Genomic DNA, 23,016 nt, shown 5'->3' on the forward strand with positions numbered 1-23,016 from the left:
CAACAGTAGTTTTTATTTCCACAAAGAAATAAGACATTTTAAGAAATTTAAAGGATCTTTGACTTTGAAAAACTGGGATGGTCAGTTTTCACGATTTTCTGACATTTTATAGACATTGCAGGCCCAGATAAAACACGACAATTAACTTTGGTCTTTGTTGGGGTTTGATAACTGCCATTAAATTTGTGTGGGGACGAGTAAAAATTGACCTTGCAAGTAGATTTCTGACCCACTTGCCCAATCAGACAGGTGGGAAAAAATATTAACGTTGAACCCTGTGCTGTTGACTGTATTTTAAAAATTTGATGTTTACCGTCAATAAAATGTTCTTTACCTGTTTATTTAGTGTAGATGCTGGAATCAGTTGAAACAGTGTGTTCAAACAGCTGCTAAATCGCAACAAACTGACCCAATGATTTTTACGCAAAGAAACAACTTAATGTTTGTCAAGATGGCAAGAATGAAGAATTTGCCATAGGCCATTTCACAAAATTTCCTCACTGTGCAACTCTTAAAATTGTGGATTTTTTTTAAGGGAGTCTGAGGATATTGCAGTTTCTATTTCAGTGGCGAAATCAGTTGAAACAGACAGGGTGTTCACAAAAATCTGCTGCAAGTAAGACAGCCCAAACACGTAATGTGCATGACGGTGAAGCAAATTTCAATCAGCTGAGTAGGTGGTCTTCAGTAGGGCCTGTACACATTAACATACACATACCTGAAAAGATTTGGTCACATAAGGACCAGACCACCTTGCTAAAGCTATGTATTTTATGCACGTTGCTGCCAAAGACATGTTTCCATGTATTTCTGATGGTGGTGGAGATTGTGACTGGAAAGACAACATTAAGGAATTTGAAAATTGGCTCAGTTTTCTTGGGCTTTTCAGTAAAACACATCAAGCAAAGAAATCTCCTCTGCAAAATTTCCCTGCCCGAAGCATCTCATATGCTTTTTGTTTCTGTTGTCAGACAATGGAGCATGAAGCCATTACCGTGCTGATGATTTTATGATTATTTTATGCTTATGGTCAGAAAAGTAAATGTAATCAATTTTAAATTCAATCCATGACACAGTAATGCTAATTTAATTAGTGGTCTCATTAAGATCAAGATCTTGATCCACAACTGAGAGGAGTCCCCCCAAAAATATACTGTTTATACCTCTTTGAATAACATTTGCTAAGAACTACATTACCGAGCTGTTTCAGGGAAAGACTGAGGCTTTTTTGAAGGAATTTCCATCAATAACACCGTTTGTATCATACTTGAAACATGACTTTCTGAGACCTCTATAGCATCAATATGATAAATATTTTCCTGAGAAACCTGTTGTATACAATCTTAGACATGTCTTCTGGTTACAGGTATATTGCTACTTATATTTCAATATATATAGTTTCATTTTAAAGATGATTTATATCTCTTTTTCCTGTCTTTTCTTTATCTCCTACTTGACTCTTTCTTATGACACCTCTCTTGACTTCCTCACCCCTTCATGCTTTCTCCTTCACTCTGTTTTCCCTCTGAATTTCAATCCCTCCTTGCTCGGGCATCTTGTACTACACTTCCCTCCCTCCCTCGCTCTTCCTCTGCTGTCAGACTCTTGATCCAGGCAGGTATCGACATCAACAGACAGACCAAAGCGGGCACTGCCCTGCATGAAGCTGCCCTGTGTGGAAAGACCGAGGCAGTGAGACTCCTGCTGGACGTAAGTGGAACTTTACTGAAAACCATCCAGCGCTGTCACCTGGGCTTGAGTTCACTTAAAGGACAATTACAATGTTATCTGGATTTTTCAAAAGAACGTATATGAACACTTCAAGGCTAAAACCTCATAGCTCATAGCTCAGAAATATCATAGCTGTGACATTAACACGCATAAGGTGACATTAAAAGAGGAGGCATTCCCATAAAATTACAATAAAAAATATTTTTTTAGCAAAACAGTAAGGTTGCATGTTCTGATGACGGGATGTGAGAGGTGGTTTCCATTTCTAACACAATGTAAAAAAAAAAATCAGCAACTCTAATCTCAAACAATCCGTGCTGTGCACAAAGGTTATCCAGATTTATTATTTCACTCACTCAGGGATTTAGAAATGCATCAGTGGCAGAAAGTAATCAACTTTTGCTTTTATGCTGTTTTATGCCTAAACTCCACTATAAGGAAGGGAAATATTCTACTTTTTATTCCAATACATTTACTCTTTTTGACAGATGCAGTTACCTTTAATATTGACATTGTAAAACATGTTTATGACATATATATATTATAAAATGAATATGTATTCATTAATAAAACGCATAAATACTGAACCAGTTATTCTCAATAGTCTATTCGGGAACCCTTGTCATATTTCAGAGGCTTATGAGTTGGTAGCAGTTCAAACAGTTTCCTTAACACTTCTCCTTTAAACTATAAAAATTGTTGAAGGCCTGAAGAGTCTGTAATATGTCACGATAAAGCAAAAATGAGCGGATATTCCAAAACATAATACAAAGCTGCATAGCAGGTCTTTAGTTTTTCTGTTTTTTTCATACTCAGTTAATCATTTCACGATCCTTCAGATTTATCATGTGGCTCTTTGGAGGAGGATCTCTGGACTAAGCTAACACTTTGCAGAATGATAAATGTGCAGAGTTTGACACTAGAAGGCTTTTTTCATTTTCATCTGCTGAAGGAGGAACGTTTCTCAGTGCTCACGTTAAACGTCACTTTAACACATGTACATATGAGCTGATTTTGTGACATCACAAGGAGTTTGACAGCCAATCATGGTCCTATATATACTTGTGTCACATTTTTTTCAGTTAAAATGTAATGCATTGCATGTGAAAGTATTTAGAAAGTAGGTTTTACTTTCTTCAGTGAAAGATTTTAATCTGTTTTGACCCCCAGTACTATACAAACAGACAGTCTCATCGTGTGAAAATATTCTTAGATTGGGTCCTTGGGAAGTATTAATGTTTTAAATGCAGTGGGAGTCTGAGCTTTATTGTCAACGAATAAAAGGTTTTGGAGAAATCCCAACATCCCCATGTGACAAAACGGAGGCACTGTAATGAAAAGCAGTGTTAGAGATGATGCAGATTATCCATTTGTGCTGGTGACATTAAAATACCGCAGGGTTTATGAAAACAAGGGAGGCAATATGTTTTAATGACTGTCTGTTCCAGCATGAGAAACTAACTTTGACCCCCGACTGTCAAAGGTTATGAGTCGTTGGCCTCAAGCATCTTCAGTCTGAATTCATCTTTGTTCTTTAGCCGACATTTGATTCAACAGATCTGAATGTGATGCCCTTCAGCTTCTGGCTTTGTCAGTTGAAAAATAAGAGGTGGTTAAGAGTAGCAGGAAAGAGCAGGCCTGGGTTATTATCTGTTGACGTCATGATGATTGATTTTTACATCTCTGACATGTTAATATAAAGAGGCTTCTTTATTAGTTTTGTGCTTCCGTTTTTCTTGTATAAACAGATGCCAGAAAGCCAAAGAAGTCTCACTTCATGCCTGTGTGAAAGTAAAAAAAAAAAACATGAACATATAAACGCATCGTCTTTTCTCTTCTACAGAGTGGTATCAACGCCACCGTGAGAAACACCTACAGCCAGACTGCGCTGGACATCGTCTACCAGTTCACTGCAACACAAGCCAGCCGAGAGATCAAACAACTGCTGAGGGGTAGGATGGACGGATTAATGGATACTGGGGGGTACAGAGGGGGGAGAAAGCCAGAAAGAGAGAATAGCAAGTCATGCTGGGAGAGGGTTCCACCACATTTTAAGGACATGCTGTAGTAAAGGGCTCGAAATAATTTGTTTTGCTCAATGTCCTGTAACTGTCCTGAATTCTACTTTCAACTGTCCCTGATTTAACAATCATTGTCCCTAACAGAAGCCCTTTTTAAAAAACTGAATTTCATAAATAAGAAAAAATCAGAAATTTTAGGCATAATACACTCTCAAAAATTTGTGACTTTAATACCAGATAATTTATTTTTTATATTATATTATATATTGACTTTATAATCTCAGAGAATATTTAATAGTTTTTTTTATCTTAAATTTAAATTACCACTTAAATCTCAGAGAATTTTCTCAGCAAAGTTTTTTTCTAATTAGTAGCCCCTCCCCTAGCTCCTTTTTTTATGTTTTTATTTTACATACAGTAGCCCTAATATGCTGCTGTACATAACAGTAATACAGTAAAGAAAGTTACATTTTGAAAAAGGACTGTATCGCATTCTGGTTAAAAGAGACTCTGTATTATGGTGGTATAATGCAGTATGATTAATGGTCCCTCTTTGTCTCTCAGATGCGTCAGCAGCCCTTCAGGTTCGGGCTCTGAAGGACTACTGCAACAACTACGACCTGACCAGCCTCAACATCAAAGCAGGAGACGTCATTACGGTAACACACACACACACACATATACACACACACTCATACAAAGCACAATTCTCAATGTCAACAACAACAAAAAGATGCCATCATGGACAGACAGACATACTGAGCAGTTCTGACATCAAAGCTAAGCTGTTTGTTGACTACAGTGAGGTTTGAGGCTTTCACATTTTCTTTTAGTGTATTCATTAATGAATTTCATTAGCTTAGGGTTCACTATATATTGTTATTGTAGTTGCTTTTCTTTGTGAAATCTTGCATAGTTTTGCCTTTTCAGGCCCATAAACATATATTTCAAAAGAAACAATCTAAAAAGAGGGAGCTACAAGTTGTGCTCTATTTGTTTAGATAAAGTATGAGGGTATTATTGTAACAATATTATTTGCAAGTGTGTTTGGTGAGTTGTGAAACTGTATATATACATACACAGACATGTAGTAAAAGTCAGTAAAAGGAAACTGTCACATGTCCAGTCAGTGTTGACTGTAAATGTAGTAATATGAAGCAATAAATTCCTCAGTGTGTATTAAATTGACCAAGAAAGCAGAATTCTGCTGCTGCAAAATCTATTGTTCTTCCTGCATTCAGTGATGTCACAGTGATGTCAGTGGATGCAGGAAGAACTACAGGCTATTTCAGCTTGGATTTCTGGTCTCCAGCTCTGTTCATTCTTCATTTTAACTTTATCATCATCAGCAGCTTCATTCAACTTTCTCTGACAGTGTGGAAATCTGATGTTTATGGCATTAAAATGCAAATCTCGTTAGTAAAATATACTCATCTTGGCTGATATAGGAATATATTGTGGTGCACTGAACTGAAAACAAAAAAGGATCAATAAATAATCATATTAAACTGCCAAATCTGATGTGACAGAAAATGAATCTGAAATGTTGACTTGCAGATTGACTAAAAACATTTGTTTTGCACTCTCTCGAATCTATTGTCATCATTATACTACATAGCTGGGTGAGATAACTAATGAATATGCAAGAATGAGTGGTTTCAGCATCCCTCATTTACTACGAATATGTTTTACATGTATTCACTTGCTACGTTGCAGTCCGCCCACCACTCGTGAATATTAATGAGCATTTATGCAGCCTTTGGGTGTTTATTACAGTAATAAGAGAGCCAAGCAGTGCCTGTGCTTCTTCCCTCAGGGGTCTGAATGAACAATTGGTCTTCGTTACTGTCTGACACAAAGAATTTAGAGCAGCTCCAACTGCAGTTTTGCTTTTCTGTTTGAGAGAGACAAAGAATTTTTTTGTTTCTTTGAGCTAAAACTAGTTGGAAATATAATTAAACCAGTAGACTCAGTGCCATAAAAAATATGCTTTTATTTATAGGAAATGTCTAATCAAAAAAATTAACTAATTTTTTCGTTAATTATGTGACAGGTTTTGGAGCAGCACCCTGACGGACGCTGGAAAGGCTGTATCCATGACAACCGAACAGGAAACGACAGGGTGGGCTACTTCCCCTCCACCATGGTGGAGGTCATCAGCAAGCGCACAGGTGTGTGTGCACTCCTATGTGTGTGTGTGAGAGTGTGTTGGACTTGCTTTTAAAATCATGACCGAGCTGGCAATGTGGATTAAGTGTCAGCCAGGCGTCCTGGAAATACATTCACATATTTGGAGTAAACAGAAGAGGAATTTGAAGAGAGATAGAAAAAGAAGAAGATGATGAAGAAAAGTGAAGCTAAGTGAATGAATAATAATGATTCTAGCCATTCTCATAAACCCTTGAGGAAGGCTCTTAACCTTACCATCTCATTAGTGAACGGTGCCTGGATGGATACAGGTTAGAATAAAAATCATATCAGAGAATTTCATCTCTTTCATCTCGCACGCTGGGAGAGGAGACCTTTGTGAGTCAGCCAGCAGCACAGTGGTGCCAAACACCCAGCTGTCATCCCCGCATTACTGAAGGTGTTATCCAAGCTTAATGTTTGAGAACCATTTTAGCTGCACAACCAGAATTTTTAATCATGCTGCAGCTCTGCCTGAATGAAAACACAAAGTTTGTAGGAGTTCAGTCAGATGATGAAAGTGCCCGTTAAATAATGAGAACACAGACACCAAATCATGCATGTGTTCCTATCTGATGATCAGTTCTCTTTTCTGACACTTAGCATTACCTGCTGAATGATAGTAGTTTGATATTTTATAGGCTCATGTACCCTCATTTGTTTTCTTGCCTCAAATTAGATGAAAGGATTAATACCCCTCTGTTGTCTGCATGGTAAATAAAGCTTCTGCCAGCAGACTGTTAGCTTAGCTTAGTACTGAAGTTGTTACCCCGGTTTGCTTGGCTCTGTCCACATGTTATGAAAATCACAGTGTGTTGGTTTTGCTCTCCATTTTTTGCATTAATTAAACACACCAGATACTATTTTATAGCATGTTTATTCATACCAGACGCCAGTTAGCTTAGCTTAACATAAAGAGAGTAAAGTGTCAACACATCAAAATACATGATCCGGCTGCAAATACATAAATGTTTATCACTGGAAGCATAATGTGTCCAATTATGATCATACAGTTTTCCTGAAATTGCCATAAATGTAGTCAAAACACTTTTCCATTTTGCTTCATTTAATCTTGTAATGTTAGCTTGTATATTTGTGTTCAAGTCACAGAAGAATTACTACTACTAGCCTAGAATTTAAATATATATATATATATATATATATATATATATATATATATATGGATTAGGAGGACTGACTGGTAATGTGTCTGTAGGGTTCAAGAAGTTGTTACTTATATTAGTCCATTTTAGACACTAACACATGCAATACAATTTTTGAAAAAACTCACAAAAGCTGAAATTCTGAATAACTGACACTTGATGTTGCCTGTTCAAAGGTCAGAGCCTCCATGTCCCAGTGGAAGTTTTGGCTATTCAGAAGGTTAATGTTTCTCAGTAACTGAGTTTAATTCCAAAAAGTAACCAGTATCATGTTCAATTTATTATTCACATTTATCAATCAATTCATCATCACAATTAGTTCAGAATGAAATGAGATACAGTCGATTTTGTAAAGAAATCTGCAGTTCTTAATGCACATTATATTATTTACACATTACATGCCCGTCCGAGGGCAGACGCACATCAAATTGTAAATGCGATATTTACTGCATAGATGTGAAAACAGTATCTGTCTTCTCATCTAATGTGTGGCAAGAAAACTAATAAGCAAACAATGAGGTGTATTCTGATGAAGTCAAACATCTGCCAGGTTTACTGGTATAATTTTGGTATCATCTTTGTGTTTTCATGACTTAACAGGCAAGCTGACCAACTAATGTGTCAATCTCCCAAAACCTGTTATTTTAACCTCCTTTCTCCATTTTATATCACGATAATGAGCTTTTTACTTCACTGGTGAGATATACGGAGCACTTTCACATCCATCATGTCACCTCCAGTGTCATTGCGCAATCACAAACAGGCTCAGATGTTTTTAACTGTCTATTGGTGTCTGTCTGTAGGTCTGGTATTTCCGTTTGTCCATCCGTCCGTCTCTCTGTTGTATTATGTCTACTTGGTGTTAGTCTGTCTCTCTACTTCATCCCCTGTGATCACAAAATTCTCACTCACCTCCGTCTTCTACATCTCTCATCCCTCATGTAGTCACATTTCCTGGTCATCACTCTCCTCTTTGATTACTTGTATACATTGTATAGTCCCTTTAACACTATGGGATCTGCTCCAAGTCAGTGAAAATACCATTGTGGCTGCATCTATCCTTACCTACAGTACTACATTATAGAGTAGCTGTGGATACAGTACAAAACAGCTGGAACACCCCCACTCAGCTTGCGCAGCCCCACAAGCACTTGGGGCTGTGGCAGCTGTTTTAGCAAGAGGTTTCATTTACTCAACTGTTTCTCATCAATTTTTAATCATTCTTTTTTCCTCGCCATTCCTCCCCAGTCAGTCTCTTCTACATGTACTCCCATCACACCCCTCATTTGCTCCTTCTTTTTCCTGTTACGGAGACACAACACTAAACCTTTTTCAAGCAGCATAAATGGCTAATTAGGACATCGTCTAGATATAAATATTAACAAAATATTTTTTCCTGCACTAGTCAGTTAATTAAATTGATCTTTATGTCGCAGCTGCCATCGTAATTAAAGTGGGAAACTAGAGATGGTACTGATCCGATCCATTAGGGGTATCAGGGCCCAATACTGACATGACGTATCCATCAGGTATTGGACTTGGAATTGATCGTCATTCTGATCTAAATTCCACCTCATGTTTTAAGCCATGCGTTTTCTAAATACTACACTATGCAGTCTGAATTGAGAACTGTAAAGCACTTTTCACGTTGAAGCTAGATTTGCATGTAATATGAGGTAAAATGCATCCCAAATTGCTGTGTGACGATACAGCTGGAGCGAAGAAATATACTGGCCACCTCACTTTACTGGTCTAACAATAAACCAGCACAACAGTGACAATTATCAACATAAACCTCCTTTTTCTGAGCAAACACCTTACAAATGCATTACAAACACTAACAAAGAGTAACAGCAATTTATTGTTCCTTATATATAACTATGTATACTTATATCACACAAAACTACACAAGCTTTCCAGACTGAAGTTAAATTTCAGCCTCATGTAATCTTACTACTGCTATTACTAGTAATAATACTCATAATCAACAAGAAAAAATGAGTGCAGTATAGTATGTGTATTGGCAGATATCCAAATTCAGATATCAGTATCTGATTGGAACTGAAAAAAAGTGGTTCAGTACATCTCTATGGAAAACTACCTGCTAACGTATCTGAAGCACAACGTGAGTTAGTGACCAATCGCAAGAGACGATGACTGCTGGAACCAAGTAGTTAGCTTCAGGATCGGTCCCAATGCAGTTACCTACCTCAGGTGCTGTCTAGTATGTATGTATTTTGACATGGAGAATTTGGGATAGTATAAAGGCTTGTCTGATTTTCAATCACAAAGGCACAATGGCCATCTTTGTGTAGACCTGTAGCTAGGATGCTAACAGTCTATACTAGTGTAACTTGAAAGTTACACTTGTTGCACTTGCAGAAACAGACATTCATTAATCCATTCAAGGTTAATGAGGAAGTACCTACAGTAAGCTAGCCTAACATAACCTTGACTTAATTTGAGACAGTACAGTACACTCAGGCAACACATGGAAAGGATGATTAGGTGTATGGAGAATATGTAGGTTGTGTACCGTATGTTGCTATACAGCATCTAGGGTCTGAACATGTCATGTATTATACAAGACATGCAAAGCTCAGCACAGCAGGCAATGATGATAATACAACAATGGTAACAGTAGTGACAGTTAGCTTTCGGGTGGGTGTTGTGGAAGCAGGCATGGCAGCAAAGGAGCTTGTAGAGCACTGACAGCTTAAGTATCAAAAGTGTGTGTTGGATAAATGTTGAATAGGTGTGCCAAGTGAGTGTAGCATTGCTTACCTGAAATAGCTTGCAGGTCATTTGCAGAGTTACAGTCATATATCTTGTTGCAGCCAAGCAGCAAATTCCAGTGTTGAAAAGTCAAGCCAGCGTAGTAGTGCCAAAAACTGCAGTTCCTTGAATGGCCACTTAATGGCCACTTAGTGAGTCAGTCCCCATAGACCTCCATATTAAAATGCACAACCTTTCAAAAGAAATAAACATGTTTACAGCCTGGTACACAATTGATGACACCTTACACGGGGGGTGAATTTTGTTTCACTCACCTCTTTAATATTACAGTTGAAACTTATGCATAATTAAGGACATGTCTGCCTTAAGTAACTGGTGGGTACCATCACAGGTAGCTAGCCGCTGCTGCCGCCTTTTCACTCTGCATCATGTTGTGTTGGATGGGAGGCTTGTGCCTGTTCATGTTCTGCTGTTTATTGTCAGATAGAAAACAATACAACAGAGTTTATCAAACTTTTTACACCACGTACCACTCCATAAATAATTAGGCTCTCCCAGTATCACCATAGAGTAGCGTAGGCCTGCCCTTTTCAGCTGCAGGCAGTTCATGCAGGAGGCAGGTTTATTCCTAATAACAAGATTATTTATTGACTGTCAACCCCAGTCACACTGCTTTCACAGTAAAGCCACTGCATTTTAGTTTGTAACTGATCATGGATGATGTTTACATGTGCTATTTGCATGAATCTGACTACATAAAAGGCTGATATTGAATAATTAATTGTTAATTGATAGTTTCAGTGTTTCCTTTTGAACATTTGTAGTATTTTTGTCTATATGTTATAAAATTAATTTATTTAATTTTTTCTGATTTTAGGAGATTCCTCAGAGTACCTCTAGTGGGAGCTCAAGTACCACTAATGGTACTAGTACTGTAGTTAACAAGCTGTTAGCACAACAGCTAGCATGCTAGTTTGCAGAGTGGACCATTTTGTTTTCTAAGCAATTTGGCACTGTAAAATGCAACACATCCACTTGCTAAGCTTTTAAGTAACTTCACAATGCTAGCATGATCACAGACATATTGATATGAACAACTTATTTTGAGTCTGATGACTGACACCAGTGGCATTTAACTACTGAGAGAGGACGCCTGTCAGCCAATTAACGCTATTGGATATAGTGTATGGCAAGTGGAATCACATGCTGTACAAATCCTGTTATCTGTGCAAATTGTTGTATACTAGTAGCTAATGACATGCAGTAGGAAATACTGGCTGGACGTATACAAAGAGTAAGAACACGTCTAAAAAGATCAACAGCTAATGCTTATCATGTCCTTGAACCATCTCTACTTTCACCATCCATGACTTCCCTGTTCACCTCCCCACATATTTCATTTCAACAATACCCACATTTGTCTGTTCTCGCCTTCTCTTTGTCCCTTTAACATTAGCCGTGTCCTTCACTACTTTTGGTTTCTTTGTCTGATTTTGTGTAACTTCAGCCTTTGTTTTTAATTTTCTTTTTTCCCCCTTTTTCTTACGTGTAATTCTCTGTTTTGTCGTTTGTTTGTTACGTGGCGGTGGTTCACTGTTGGCTGGTTGTGTGTGTGTCGGTGTGTCGTCACGGTGGGTGTTATCTAGGTTTGGCCAGCACAGTCATTTGCACTCAACAGTTTCAAAAGATACCGCTGGTTCCTCCGGCGACGGTTGCCCCTGCCAACGCGGTAGTCAACGGCAACGACACCACGTTCCATCAGATCCATATCCTGCCTCCACCGCCTCCTCCTCCACCACATTCCCATCAGCCACTGCTTCCACTTTTCACTTCCTTTGGCTATAACAAGTCGCCCGTGACAACCCCACAGGGAGACACACCCACTGCCCCAGGTACACGCCCCCTTTTACATTATTATTATTATTATTATTATTATTATTATTATTATTATTATTATTATTATTATTAAAGCTTCAAAAGATGCTTTCCGCTGGTGTCTTTTTTACGTAACAGTATAAAAACCTTTAATTGATCATGCAAGATTCTAATTGGTGATTTGAATGTTGTTTTAAGAAGGCATCCATTGAAGTTTTCTGTTATGGATCATTATTTATGTAACTTTATGTAATTGTGTTGCTCATGCTGTGTAACTTTTCTTTTTATGTTTGTGCTGTTGTCATCTCCATTTCAGCGAGTTAAAGTCAGACAAAAACATATGCGATGAAAGATAAAGAAAGAGAAATATTTCTTGGTCATCATTGCACTTGAAATATGTGAGACAAGCAATTATACGACTTGTGACTCAAAAATATACATCACAAAAGGTCACTTGAATAAACTTTTGTCTTAAAGGTCCCATTTACACATTTCATTTGAAGTGTTTCTCGGGCTACATGCAAATCAGGGTAGGCCCTTCTCCATTCAAGACAGTAGTAAAAGAGAGGAGCCAGTATACCGTTATCCCAAAAACATTACCCATTGCTCCAAAAATACATACTCTCTCTGCAGTTAGTTAGTTGATGATTACTGGCCCTGGTGCTGGGATTTTGTCCTTAATGGGCTACTTTTTTGCCTTAACACTCTGAGTTTTCAACCTTTCGTAAATAAAGGCCCACTTATGATTTTTAAACAATTTCTGAGGACCATCTTCCAAGTAATTGGCGAAGAAATTGGCGTGGTCATATTCTGTAAGTGGTCATTGAAATGATGTATTTGAATTGGCAGTTTTTATTTATAGGAATTCTTGAATTATAGGGAAAAAAAAAAAATAAGTCTAACCATTTGATGGTACCACTGCCTAATGGTAGGGGTTGGTGATATTGTTAAAACCACTGATCACAGTGTATATGATAAATTTATAAAGTAAATGCACAAAATTCAGAAGGAACACACTGTTCTATCGTCAGCAGCCTAATACAAATTTTTAAATGTCAGAATAAAATAATGAGACTTTATTGATGGTTGGGGATATTTTAACCTAACCCTGCAGGGAGAGTGTGTATTTGGGTTATTACAGTTGTAATACTTAAGATTTTCATAAAATCAGCCCCCATTTTTGATACTATTTACGGTCTGCATTTTGTCAGTGTGATGGACATTCAGTGTATTTACATTCTGTTACCTTAGTAGTTTTCTTTGTTAGTGACTGAGTCCGCTATTCTGAGGCTGGATTCGAATGGCCTGCATGAAATTCAGCATCATAGGTTGTAATTTAAGGCTGAACCATAACTTTGCCATTTTTGACCCTTAAAGCTCAAGGTCATTCCAGCTGCTTCATCTCAGAGCTACTAATGAAACTAAAGCTGCTATCAGTCTAACTCTTTAATGAGGCTCCACGGAGCCAAAGTCAACCACAAAAACACCTAAAGCATTTCATTCTAATAATGTATTCATTGCTTGCTCTGTAATGAGACATGTCTCTATGTAAATATTGCAAGATCATAGACGTCTTGTGCAGGATTGATCACTGCTTTAGCATTTCTGTCAATAAGAAATGTGGTCTTAATGCTTTTTTTTTTCAACCCACCCCGCAGAAGAATCTTTAGTTAATTTTTCTTTGCGAGTGAGGAAAATAGATGTCAGGTGGGAGGAAAGCTCACCATTTCACCACAGACCTCTGTTCACCTGAGTTGGTTTGTGCTTCAGTTAAATGTGTTTGTTCCTTGTTTTTTTGCCTTTCTTTTTTTCCTTCCTTTTTTCCTCTTTGTTCTCTCCTCCTCCCCTGTATATCACTGTCCCGACCACCAAGACAACCCTGCTAGTTTCTTAAACACTGAGACATCAAACACAACTCTCTCCTGACCAGACTGTTTGTGCAACCGTATTTTTCTGTTCTGTCCTGCGTGTTATTGTCACGTCTGATCATTTTAACACCAATTTTACCCACCTTGCACTTATACCCTAAATGTGTGTGTGTGTGTGCGAGTGTGTGTGGTGGTGGTGAAGGGTGGGAATAATTGAGTAAAAGTTGAGCATCTATGCCAGGCTTTTTTACGAGTGAAAAACGACCTCAGTGAGTCTCAGGGAAATTGTCATTTTAGTTTGAGTAAAAATATTCTTCTTTTCCTGGAAAATTCTTGCTTTAATGAAGGGATAGTCTGGATGATTTGAAGTGGGGTTGTATGAGGTACTTATCAAGAGTCAGTGTATTACCTTCAGTAGATGTAGGAAGCTAAGCAATTTACTGCTCTGCATTGGGTCAGTGGCAAAATGTATTTTAGCCACCTAAAAAGGTCCACCCCCCCCCCAAAAAAAAAAATCAATATCACTTAAAGCATCTGCTATATTTAGAATGTGTTCACCACTCTCCCTTGCTGTCAGGCAGCTTTTTTCTACGCCGTTATATAATCCAAATGTCAGTCTCTCCAAAGCAACCAGACTCCTTTAGGAAAACCATTAATTCCACCTACTGCAGCCTTAATTTGTTAGTTTGTGTGTGTTATCATGTGGCATCGGTGAATCCCAACTTACCTTTTAAAATACCACAGTCACAGATGAAATGATCATTTTTCCCTAGAGAGTCTGTTGAGCAAGAACAGAAATATCTGGCCTACATGCACTTAATGGTTCCCTATATGTTACACAGGTATTACTACACAGGTGTTATGTAATGTTGTTTTCCTGTTGGAAGAGGCAGTTTAACATTAAAGTTGTAAAAATATTCTAAATATAGTGTGTATTTTAACTTTACCTTTGTTTTAAGTGGCTAAAATATTGTTTGCTGTTGACCCTGTCCACAGCAGCACATTGCTTAGCTTCTTACAGCTGTACTGCTCTGTGTTTCTCCAAACTGGGGATGTGCCAACCACCATCTATTCTAGTTAATACCCTGACTATCGATAACTACCTCATACAACAACACTTCAAAAAATCAGAACTACCCCTTTAAGTTTGTCTGAGATGTAGTTGGACAATCAGTTGGTTAAAATGACATTAATGGGTGATATTTTCTGACTAGTTAAAAAACAATATGATAATATATCCCTTCTTAACAGTCTGTAGCATTTGCACAGACATCCTTGGATTCTTGAACACAAGGTTTTAAAAATACATGCTGAAATTATGTATTACATGCAAAGATTCACAAGTCATAAAATGTCAAGTGTTATGTAAGAGACCCAAATACATTGTTAGAAAATGTCACCCAGGATGTTTTGCAGGTAAGGTATTCACTGACTGTGAACTGTGAACTCTCTACTCTGTGAATGGGAGCCTTCACTGGACACCATTTTGTTTCCTCCAGGAGAATAAAAAGTAGATAAATTTCCTGTCACGCAGTAAGTCCAAAAATGGAAATGCAGCACCCAAATAAAAAAAACAACATAATGCTTTTACTCAGAACGGCATCAGGTCAGTACGTTTTCCCTAAGCCTTGATCATGTTTGTTAAAAACATCACATTTTCCAAACTCACGAAATGATTCAAGTCAAATCAAAAGCTGTCTTTGAAAACACTGACTGTTCAGTGCTTTGTTTGAGGTCACTTGGAGGGAGGCAAAATGGCCACAAGAAGGAGCTGCAACATTACATGAAAGCAAACGGGACTTTTTAATGTGTGTGTTTCTCTGGAGCACTGTCAGCTTACACATATAAACCATTTATAAACCCTTATTAAGATGGTTATAATGGTTTATTACACTCTCCAAATGCACTACTGTACAGCAGCCCCATTCTGACAAGGCTTACATATATAATCACACACATACGGATGCATTATATATGTATGTGTATGTACATTATGGCATGTATGTGTATATACGCAGATATACATGTTATGGGTTTATTTATGTACTATTGGTATATAAATGTTTTCATATATCTTTCTCTCTCTATATATATATGCTGTATTTTTTCTGTGTATGTGTGTGTCTGTGTGTGTGTGAGAGAGAGAGAGAGAGAGAGGGAGAGAGAGAGAGAGAGAGAGAGAGAGAGAGAGAGAGCAAGAGAATGAAGTGTGGTGTATGAGTGAGTGTGAATCTTATATATCCTTTTAAAAAAACCTCCCGTATCTGCCTTTACCTCATCACCCTGCTCTCCTACTGGCCCCTCTATAATTTTTGTCTTTTTCGCGTTTATAAGTTTGGCATTTATTTACTTAATCCCACTTAACCCTTATTTTTCTAAAACTATCAAGTAGATGATAGTGCCTATAATCTGCAAAAGTAATTCATAGTGTTAGTCATTAGAGAAGTGAGGTAACTTGCAAAAGTGTATTTGAGAGGGATTAATATTGTATGTAGTACTGACAGTTGTAGTAGGAACGTCTAATACTTTTGCGAATATGATATGTCAGAATCAGTATTCAACTGGTCAACTTAAGTTGTGCAGAATTCAAACAGGATCACAACCGCTTTAGAGCAATCAGCATCTATGGCTACAAACTATTAAACTTGTTGACTGGAATGAGGATGCAATGAAAACTTCTCGTGTTTGCAGCGCCTATTGGACTGTTGTGGTCCATCATACTCCCGTTGCCAAACCGCAAGTGAACTCAGTGTTTACAAACTGTGTAAAAAGTGGAGTATTTAGCAGCTAAAGTGTTATAAGTGTCTCATGAGATGACCAAACAAGAGCTAAAAGGAGAGCGAATAATGGAAATTCACAGGATGGATGGAAATATAATTTGAAACCACAGAGAATTGCTGTCTTCCCTTCAGCACTATGGAGCTTTTCTGCCTTTTTAGTTAACTGTTTTAGCTTTACTTTAGCTAGCACCAAGCAACAGACAGACAAAGTTAGCGACTAGCTTGTGAACATAGTGGAGTGAACAATAGGTAATCACCAGATGAGCAGAAACATAGCTTCAAGTTAATGCTAGTGTTGCATCCTGTCTGCCAAAGTCTGCGTAGGCAAGCATTTGCTAACGTTAGCTATACCTTTATAAGGTGCTAATATGTAAGCATTGTATCTGCAGCTTCCTCACAAAAACAAAAACACCAATTGTTCCGACTTTAAATTCTAACTTTTGAAAGGGTAGAAATGCTTCCAAGGCCAGTTTAGGGTCGGTTAGCTCCTAACAGTGGTGTTCTGTGTTAAAGGTTGTCGCGGCTCAGAGGCAAGTCCTCACAGCTCTCCCACCCCATCCAGCGGGCCCCATGGAGGCTCCAACGAAGAGATCTGGGTACTGCGCAAGCCCGTGGCAGGTAACTAAGCCGCGTTGCGCTGAGCCCTCAATCCCTGATTTAGGGCAGGTTTCACAGACAAAGCTTAAGCTTAGTCCCAGAGTCAAATTTAACAGTTTAAGATGTCTCAACTGAAAGGGACTTGCACATACTTAACTGAAAATAGTTGTAGATTTAGTCTATTCGGGATTAATCTAAATCGACTGCCATCTGGAGGATTAGAGTTACTATAGGACTAAATTGAAGCTAAAATTAAGTCTTCAAAGAGGCAGGTTTAACTTCTGCTCAGTGCTGTTTGTGAGGGAGTGTGGATAATCTGGAATATCTAAATGAAGACCAACATGAACTACAGAGGCCTGCCAAACAAGCTTGTTCTTTGCTGGATGGTTTGACACATTTTATTTTTTTAGCGGCGCTTTTTCATAGTCACCAAAGCTTTAACAAATTCTTTTTGCTTCTGCCATTTTGTTTCAAAATTGAAATAGTAATGGAGTTTTTTATTCCATTTCGGGTTTTCGTAAACACCATTAGTCACTTGTCTTACTCCGGGACTGCGTCTCTGACTAACTAGGTCAAATATAAGCCACCTTCGTAAAAGCTACTTAAATGTCCTAGATTAAGACCTACTGCTGGATTAATCTAAGTCCTGTCTGTGAAACCAGCCCGTAAACTCTGACCAGGGGTCAAACAGTATCTGACGTGCGTTCAAAAAAGACTTTTCTGTCTGGCACCGCCTTGTAAGTGTCCCTCAAGAGCAGAATCCACCCATTTCTTTGAGCTGAAAATGATGTTGTTTGAAGGCTTTCAGATACTCTTTGACCTGCTCCTGACAGTCCCCCATGTCCTGCTTTTATCTCCATCTGAAGCCTAGCTGAACTTAGTGGCCTTATGTGTAGGACTGCAGCCATCTGCATCGGTCTACAGTCTGTGTGTCTTTCCAGCTGGATGTGTGGAGATGTTGGTGTGCGAGAAAGAGAAGAGTTAGGAAAGAGTGAGCGAAAAGATGTGTGTGTGTGTGTGTGTGTGTGTGAGTGTGTGTGAAAGCGTAAAGGTGTGTCTTGTTTACTCCAATTCTGTGTTTGTCCCTCAGTCGTCCGTCACCCTGTCTGTCTGTCCTGTCCGTCCTGTCCATCCAACCACATGCTGCCCAGTGCATTTCAAAGGAGAGTCACACCTGTTACCACGCTGCTTTGAATTTCAGCTAAACCACTCAATGTGTGTGTGTGCCTGTGTGTGGGTGCGTGCGTGTGTGTGTGTGTGTGTGACTGTATGCATCCATCTGTTTGTTGCATGTGTGCATTTCTATGCACAAAATCTATATATATATTGTTGGGCGATTGCATGCATGTGTGAATGCGTGTGTGTGCGCTTTTGTGTGTATGTGTGTTTGTGCGTGTGTGTTTTACAGGTGGGGACCGCAGCAGTGTGGGGAGTTCTGGCAGTGTGACCAGTGTGAGGTCATCAGGCAGCGGTCAGAGTGCTGGCAGTGCAGCACACATCCTCCATGCACAGGCTGAGGGGGTAAAGGTACTGCACACACACACACACACACACACACACACACACACACACACACACACACACACACACACACATATATATACGTGCACTAAGAAACAAACGTGTCTATACACACTGCAGCTTTGTTTTGTTAGTTAATTCATGTGCAAACCCCAAAATTTGAAAAAAGTTGGAAGGACACTAATTGTTGCAGTTTTGAAAGCAAGATTCCCGCTTGATATTCGACTTCAGTGACTCAACAGAACTCTTTAATCATTAGAAAATTATAGACCTGTTAAATAAAGCCTTACTGACAAAATCATTAAACCACAAAAAGAAATCAACAAATGAATCAAAAGAAAAGAAAAAACTCAATAATTTAGAAAAGAAATATAAATACTAATACTTTCATACAGAACATGATAGGTCACTTGGTGGTGGAATGACTATGGAAATTATGATATGATATGGCTGACACACAAATACATATTTTAAATAACTACATATAGCCACAGTGACACTGTGCTATTTGTGTTCTTAGTCTGAAGCGGTCCGTCAAGGTGGTCATTCCCTTACTCAAAACTCACAGCCAGCTGCATGTCGTACATTTTCAAGATCCTGTTAAGAAACTGCAAGTGGGACACTTTTTAAACCCACTAAAACATCCACACAGCAAAATTACTCCCAATTGCAGCCCAGACCGGATCATAGCATCTGTCTTCTCTGCGTCTCACTGCGTTCACTTCTCATCAGTCAGATTTTTATTGCAGTGCTCGTTCTATAGCTGCAGAAGAAAGGTTAAAATTTGATTAATGTAGCCATAGTCAGCATGGATCATATTTTTTTTCTCCAGACAGGCTTTCCTACAGAGATCAATCTTAGCTGAGATGATGAGGTTTTAGAATTTAGAATCGAGTTCCTTTGTCTCCAAAAAAGAGCAAACCAACCAGTGTACTTTTTCCTTGGTTAGGGTACATTCTTGTGTAAAGGTACTGCTGTCTCATGAGAGCCATTTGGAATATATGACTAGGAAAGGGAGTCTGCTAGTCATGCAGCCTGAAGCACTAGATTTATCATTGTATATTATGATTTACAGTAAAATAAAGTGCTTCAAAGGCAGTAATTTAATGACAGTCTGCCTGAGTGTCTGTGTTAAGACCATGTAACATTTAAAAGAAGACACACATAATATAGCTTCCTATTTTTCTAACAAAGAAAAAGATCAATTAAATAGTAATAAAGCAAACTCTTGCTCAAATTAGTACACTCAGGAATTTTAACACCACAGCCTTACTTGGTCTGGCATGACCTTTTTGCTGTGTAACACACTGCTACTTGTGGACTTAATACCCCATCTTTACTGTTACTGTACATTTTATCACTTCACAGATAAGCAGTTCAATGGATTTATAACAAAAGAAAAATAAGAAGTATACATAACGTTTCCTGTTTGTGATCCTGAAGATGGTGGCTTCAATACTGACTCAAGAATCTTTTGGGGAATTAAGGGAAATTCAATTTACCATTATCTTGTAATTGCCACTTTTGGCCACAATAGCTGCTGTTGAGCTAAAATTAACGTGCTCCCAGACCGAAACAGTGACAAGTGACAATCCAGCAGAGCTCAACAGATAATTATCACCCAAACACTGCATTTCCTCTCAGCTCTATGGAGCATTGTGGCACCTCTGATGACGCTGTACACTACCTGCCTACCTTCCTTATCAAGAGGCATGTTCAAAATTTAGGTGAAAACACAACGTACCACATGTACAACAACACAAGTTCAAGCTTAACATTTAAGCTACAACAGTTTAAAAGGTGCTAATATGTTGTGTTTGTTAATGCTGCTTTAATGCAGAAAAATGTAGGTTGCTCGTGTGGATCCATGGTGGATGCATGGATACATTTTTGTTTGTTTTCTCATATGTGTTTGTGTATTTGCAGCTTCTTGCCACAGTGTTGTCCCAGTCTGCCAAAGCCAAGGAGCATCTAATGGAGCAGTCCAAGTCTGTGGACCAGCCTGCAGGTAGGGACAGGACAGTGGATCACTCCTTCCTTGGTGCAGTTTCTGTGGTTGACTCAGGCCCAGTTCCAGAACAAAACGACTGGGGGTGCATCTGAAATCAGTGGGGGAGCATTTGTATCTACAGTGACAACAGCAATATAAAAAAATTTAGATGTTACATGTTCACATGTGGCCCGTGATGAACAGATGGTGCTGGAACACACCTGGAGAAAGCTGTAAACAGTCTTAAATGAATACAGCGTGATGTTTCTTTTCAATAATAGTTTGCTTTATAAGTCAAAATGGCACCAGTGATACTTTAATAAATCTTGAGCCTCTGAGAAGTGCAGTGCTGTCACACACACCACTCGCTGCGTTTACCTTCATTAGATCACCTGACAACAACACCAGGCTGTTACAGTATCACCATACAGACCTCTCGCCACATCAGACTGGTCAAAGCATGCTTTTGCACCATCCTAGAACCAGGTTTCAAATAAGTTTACTTACTGTAGCATTATACAGGACTATATTTGCAAGTGTTGAACCTGTGAAACTGATGAGGATGAGGGGAAGGGAAATGTCTAAAATGGAAAGAAAAACACTTCAAATTAGAAAGAAAAATTGTTGGATTTGAAAAATAAGTCTTAATCCACTGGTCTTTTAAAAGATGACATTATATCACTTATACACACACACACACACACACACACACACACACACACACAGACACACACACTTACAGTATACACACACAGCTCTTGGCTCGTTTAACAGACAGATGGCCAAGGCAGGGGATGTAGGAGGAAGTGTAGAAGGGTGCGATTGGTTAGGAGGGCTCGTTATATCTTGGAAAGCTAGTATTTGATTGGTTCAAAAGCAAAGAAGGAGACTGACCAGTAATCAATTGGAGGAGAGGTCAGCCTGGAAGACAAGTAAACTCATCTGTTGATTGATCGGAAGTTTACAGAGATAGAGCGACAGCTTGAAACTGGCCAATGGTGTTTCTCCCAGCAGGCTCCGCCGGTTCTTCTCGGACATCAAGCCAATCGGGCTGTCCACTCCATGAAGCGCCGCCTTATGACGCCACGGCAACCAGGAAGGGGGAGGGGCAAGGCGAGGGGAAGGTAGGACAGTCCCAAACTCCCACAGCTTCAGTCCTCTCTCCCTCTTTCATACAAACATACAGACAATCACCACTATCAACACCTAACTGCAGCACGATGAGAATGTAGCTCGTCAGTCACGTCAACCACAACCCTCTTACTCTTGTTCACACACACACACACACACACACACACACACACACACAAACAGATTATATTTATTTATACACACACCAAGATGTCCCAGCGGTTTCTCTCACAACTGGCCTCGTCCGTGCTGCGAGTGTTCGGATGCAGCCATGACACGGTGAGTGTGTGAATGGAAGATCTCCGACTTGATCTCGAACGAATCTGTGAAAGAGAAACCTTGTGTGTGTGTGTGTGTGAGAGAGAGAGAGATAGAGAGAGAGAGAGAGAGAAACAATCCTGTCCTTCTCTTGTTTATCTGCTACCTGCTATCCATCGTTCTTCACCTCTTTTAGTTGCAGCTTCTCTTCTTCCATTGCAGTATTTTTCTTCTTTTGCAGAGATAATTGTCTCTCAATTGATGGTTAGTAGGTGCGCCTCAGGCAAGCATAACTCTAGCTGAGATATTCGTGTGTGTGTGTGTGTGTGTGTGTGTGTGTGTGTGTGCTGGCAGGTGCCCAGCAGTGTGCATGTCGTGGGCGGGCTAGCTCAGCACAGAAGTGTGAAATCTGAGCTTACATCATGTACAGTAAGATGTTATTTACTGTTGAGTGTGTGTGTGTGTGTGTTGTATACACGTGTGGGCCCATATTTAAGCTCATATCTCATTGTATAATAATTTCAAGCTCGATCAACCAATGAGCATATTTAAGTAGCAGGTGGTCGTGGTGGTTGTGTGTGCATTGCTTGCTGACTTTATGTGTGTGTGTGTGTGTGTGTGTGTGTGTGTGTGTGTGTTGTCTTGTAAGCCATGTTCTCACAGCCATCTGTTAGCTAGAGTCCTGATTCCTCATCACCCATCGTCTTCATATTTCAGGGTAAAGAGAATGAAAGATGGGAGAGAAAACCAATCAGCTTTGAGGGCCAGGGTGGAGGAGGAGGAGGAGGAGGAGGAGGAGGAGGGTATCAGGGAAAGATGAAGAAGAGAAGAAGACGAGGAGGAGTCAGGCAGGACAGACAGCAGGGATGTGGGACGTGGGAAGAAGTTATGCAGTGGTTTTACAGTTCCTCTTAGGGCTGTAATGGTATGAACGGTACAGTGACAAACATTGACTGCCTTAATAATTATGTTTTATCTGACCTTATTTAATTATACTGTCATAAGTGTAGTGTAGGTCCCTTAAGGAGTCAGGCAGTGAGTGAGCGTGTGCAGCATGTAAGCGAAGGAGAGCAGTACTTCTAATAGCTGAGCAGAAACTTAAATTTAGCAGTAACTTGTCAGTGTGGCAGTAAAAATACAGGTTACAGCTTCTCAACA

The 23,016-nt window shown here is 39.1% G+C and overlaps 1 protein-coding gene and 1 long non-coding RNA gene across 9 annotated transcripts in view; one reads left to right on the forward strand and one right to left on the reverse strand.

Annotated features, from left to right (window-relative positions):
• caskin1 (CASK interacting protein 1) overlaps positions 1-23,016 on the forward strand; it is a 121,676-nt gene that overhangs the window by 87,048 nt on the left and 11,612 nt on the right. For 3 of the 8 annotated variants that reach the window (XM_084744609.1, XM_084744611.1, XM_084744613.1), the window contains exons 7-15: positions 1,602-1,710; positions 3,575-3,683; positions 4,317-4,411; positions 5,806-5,923; positions 11,485-11,730; positions 16,875-16,979; positions 18,367-18,485; positions 20,406-20,487; positions 21,481-21,593. In XM_084744609.1, the coding sequence (XP_084600735.1) occupies positions 1,602-1,710; positions 3,575-3,683; positions 4,317-4,411; positions 5,806-5,923; positions 11,485-11,730; positions 16,875-16,979; positions 18,367-18,485; positions 20,406-20,487; positions 21,481-21,593 (1,096 nt within the window). The remainder of the gene's footprint in view (positions 1-1,601; positions 1,711-3,574; positions 3,684-4,316; positions 4,412-5,805; positions 5,924-11,484; positions 11,731-16,874; positions 16,980-18,366; positions 18,486-20,405; positions 20,488-21,480; positions 21,594-23,016) is intronic. The other 5 variants (XM_084744610.1, XM_084744614.1, XM_084744612.1 and 2 more) reach the window with 4 other exon arrangements.
• On the reverse strand, positions 20,445-22,699 carry LOC146309676 (uncharacterized). Its single transcript, XR_014772471.1, has 3 exons — positions 21,807-22,699; positions 21,364-21,636; positions 20,445-20,578 (listed from the first exon to the last, which is right to left on the reverse strand). It is a non-coding gene; the product is annotated as an uncharacterized LOC146309676 (long non-coding RNA).

This window comes from Lutjanus erythropterus, chromosome 19, assembly GCF_056507025.1.
Source record: "Lutjanus erythropterus isolate fLutEry1 chromosome 19, fLutEry1.hap2, whole genome shotgun sequence".
In the NCBI taxonomy this organism is placed as follows: Eukaryota; Metazoa; Chordata; class Actinopteri; order Lutjaniformes; family Lutjanidae; genus Lutjanus; species Lutjanus erythropterus.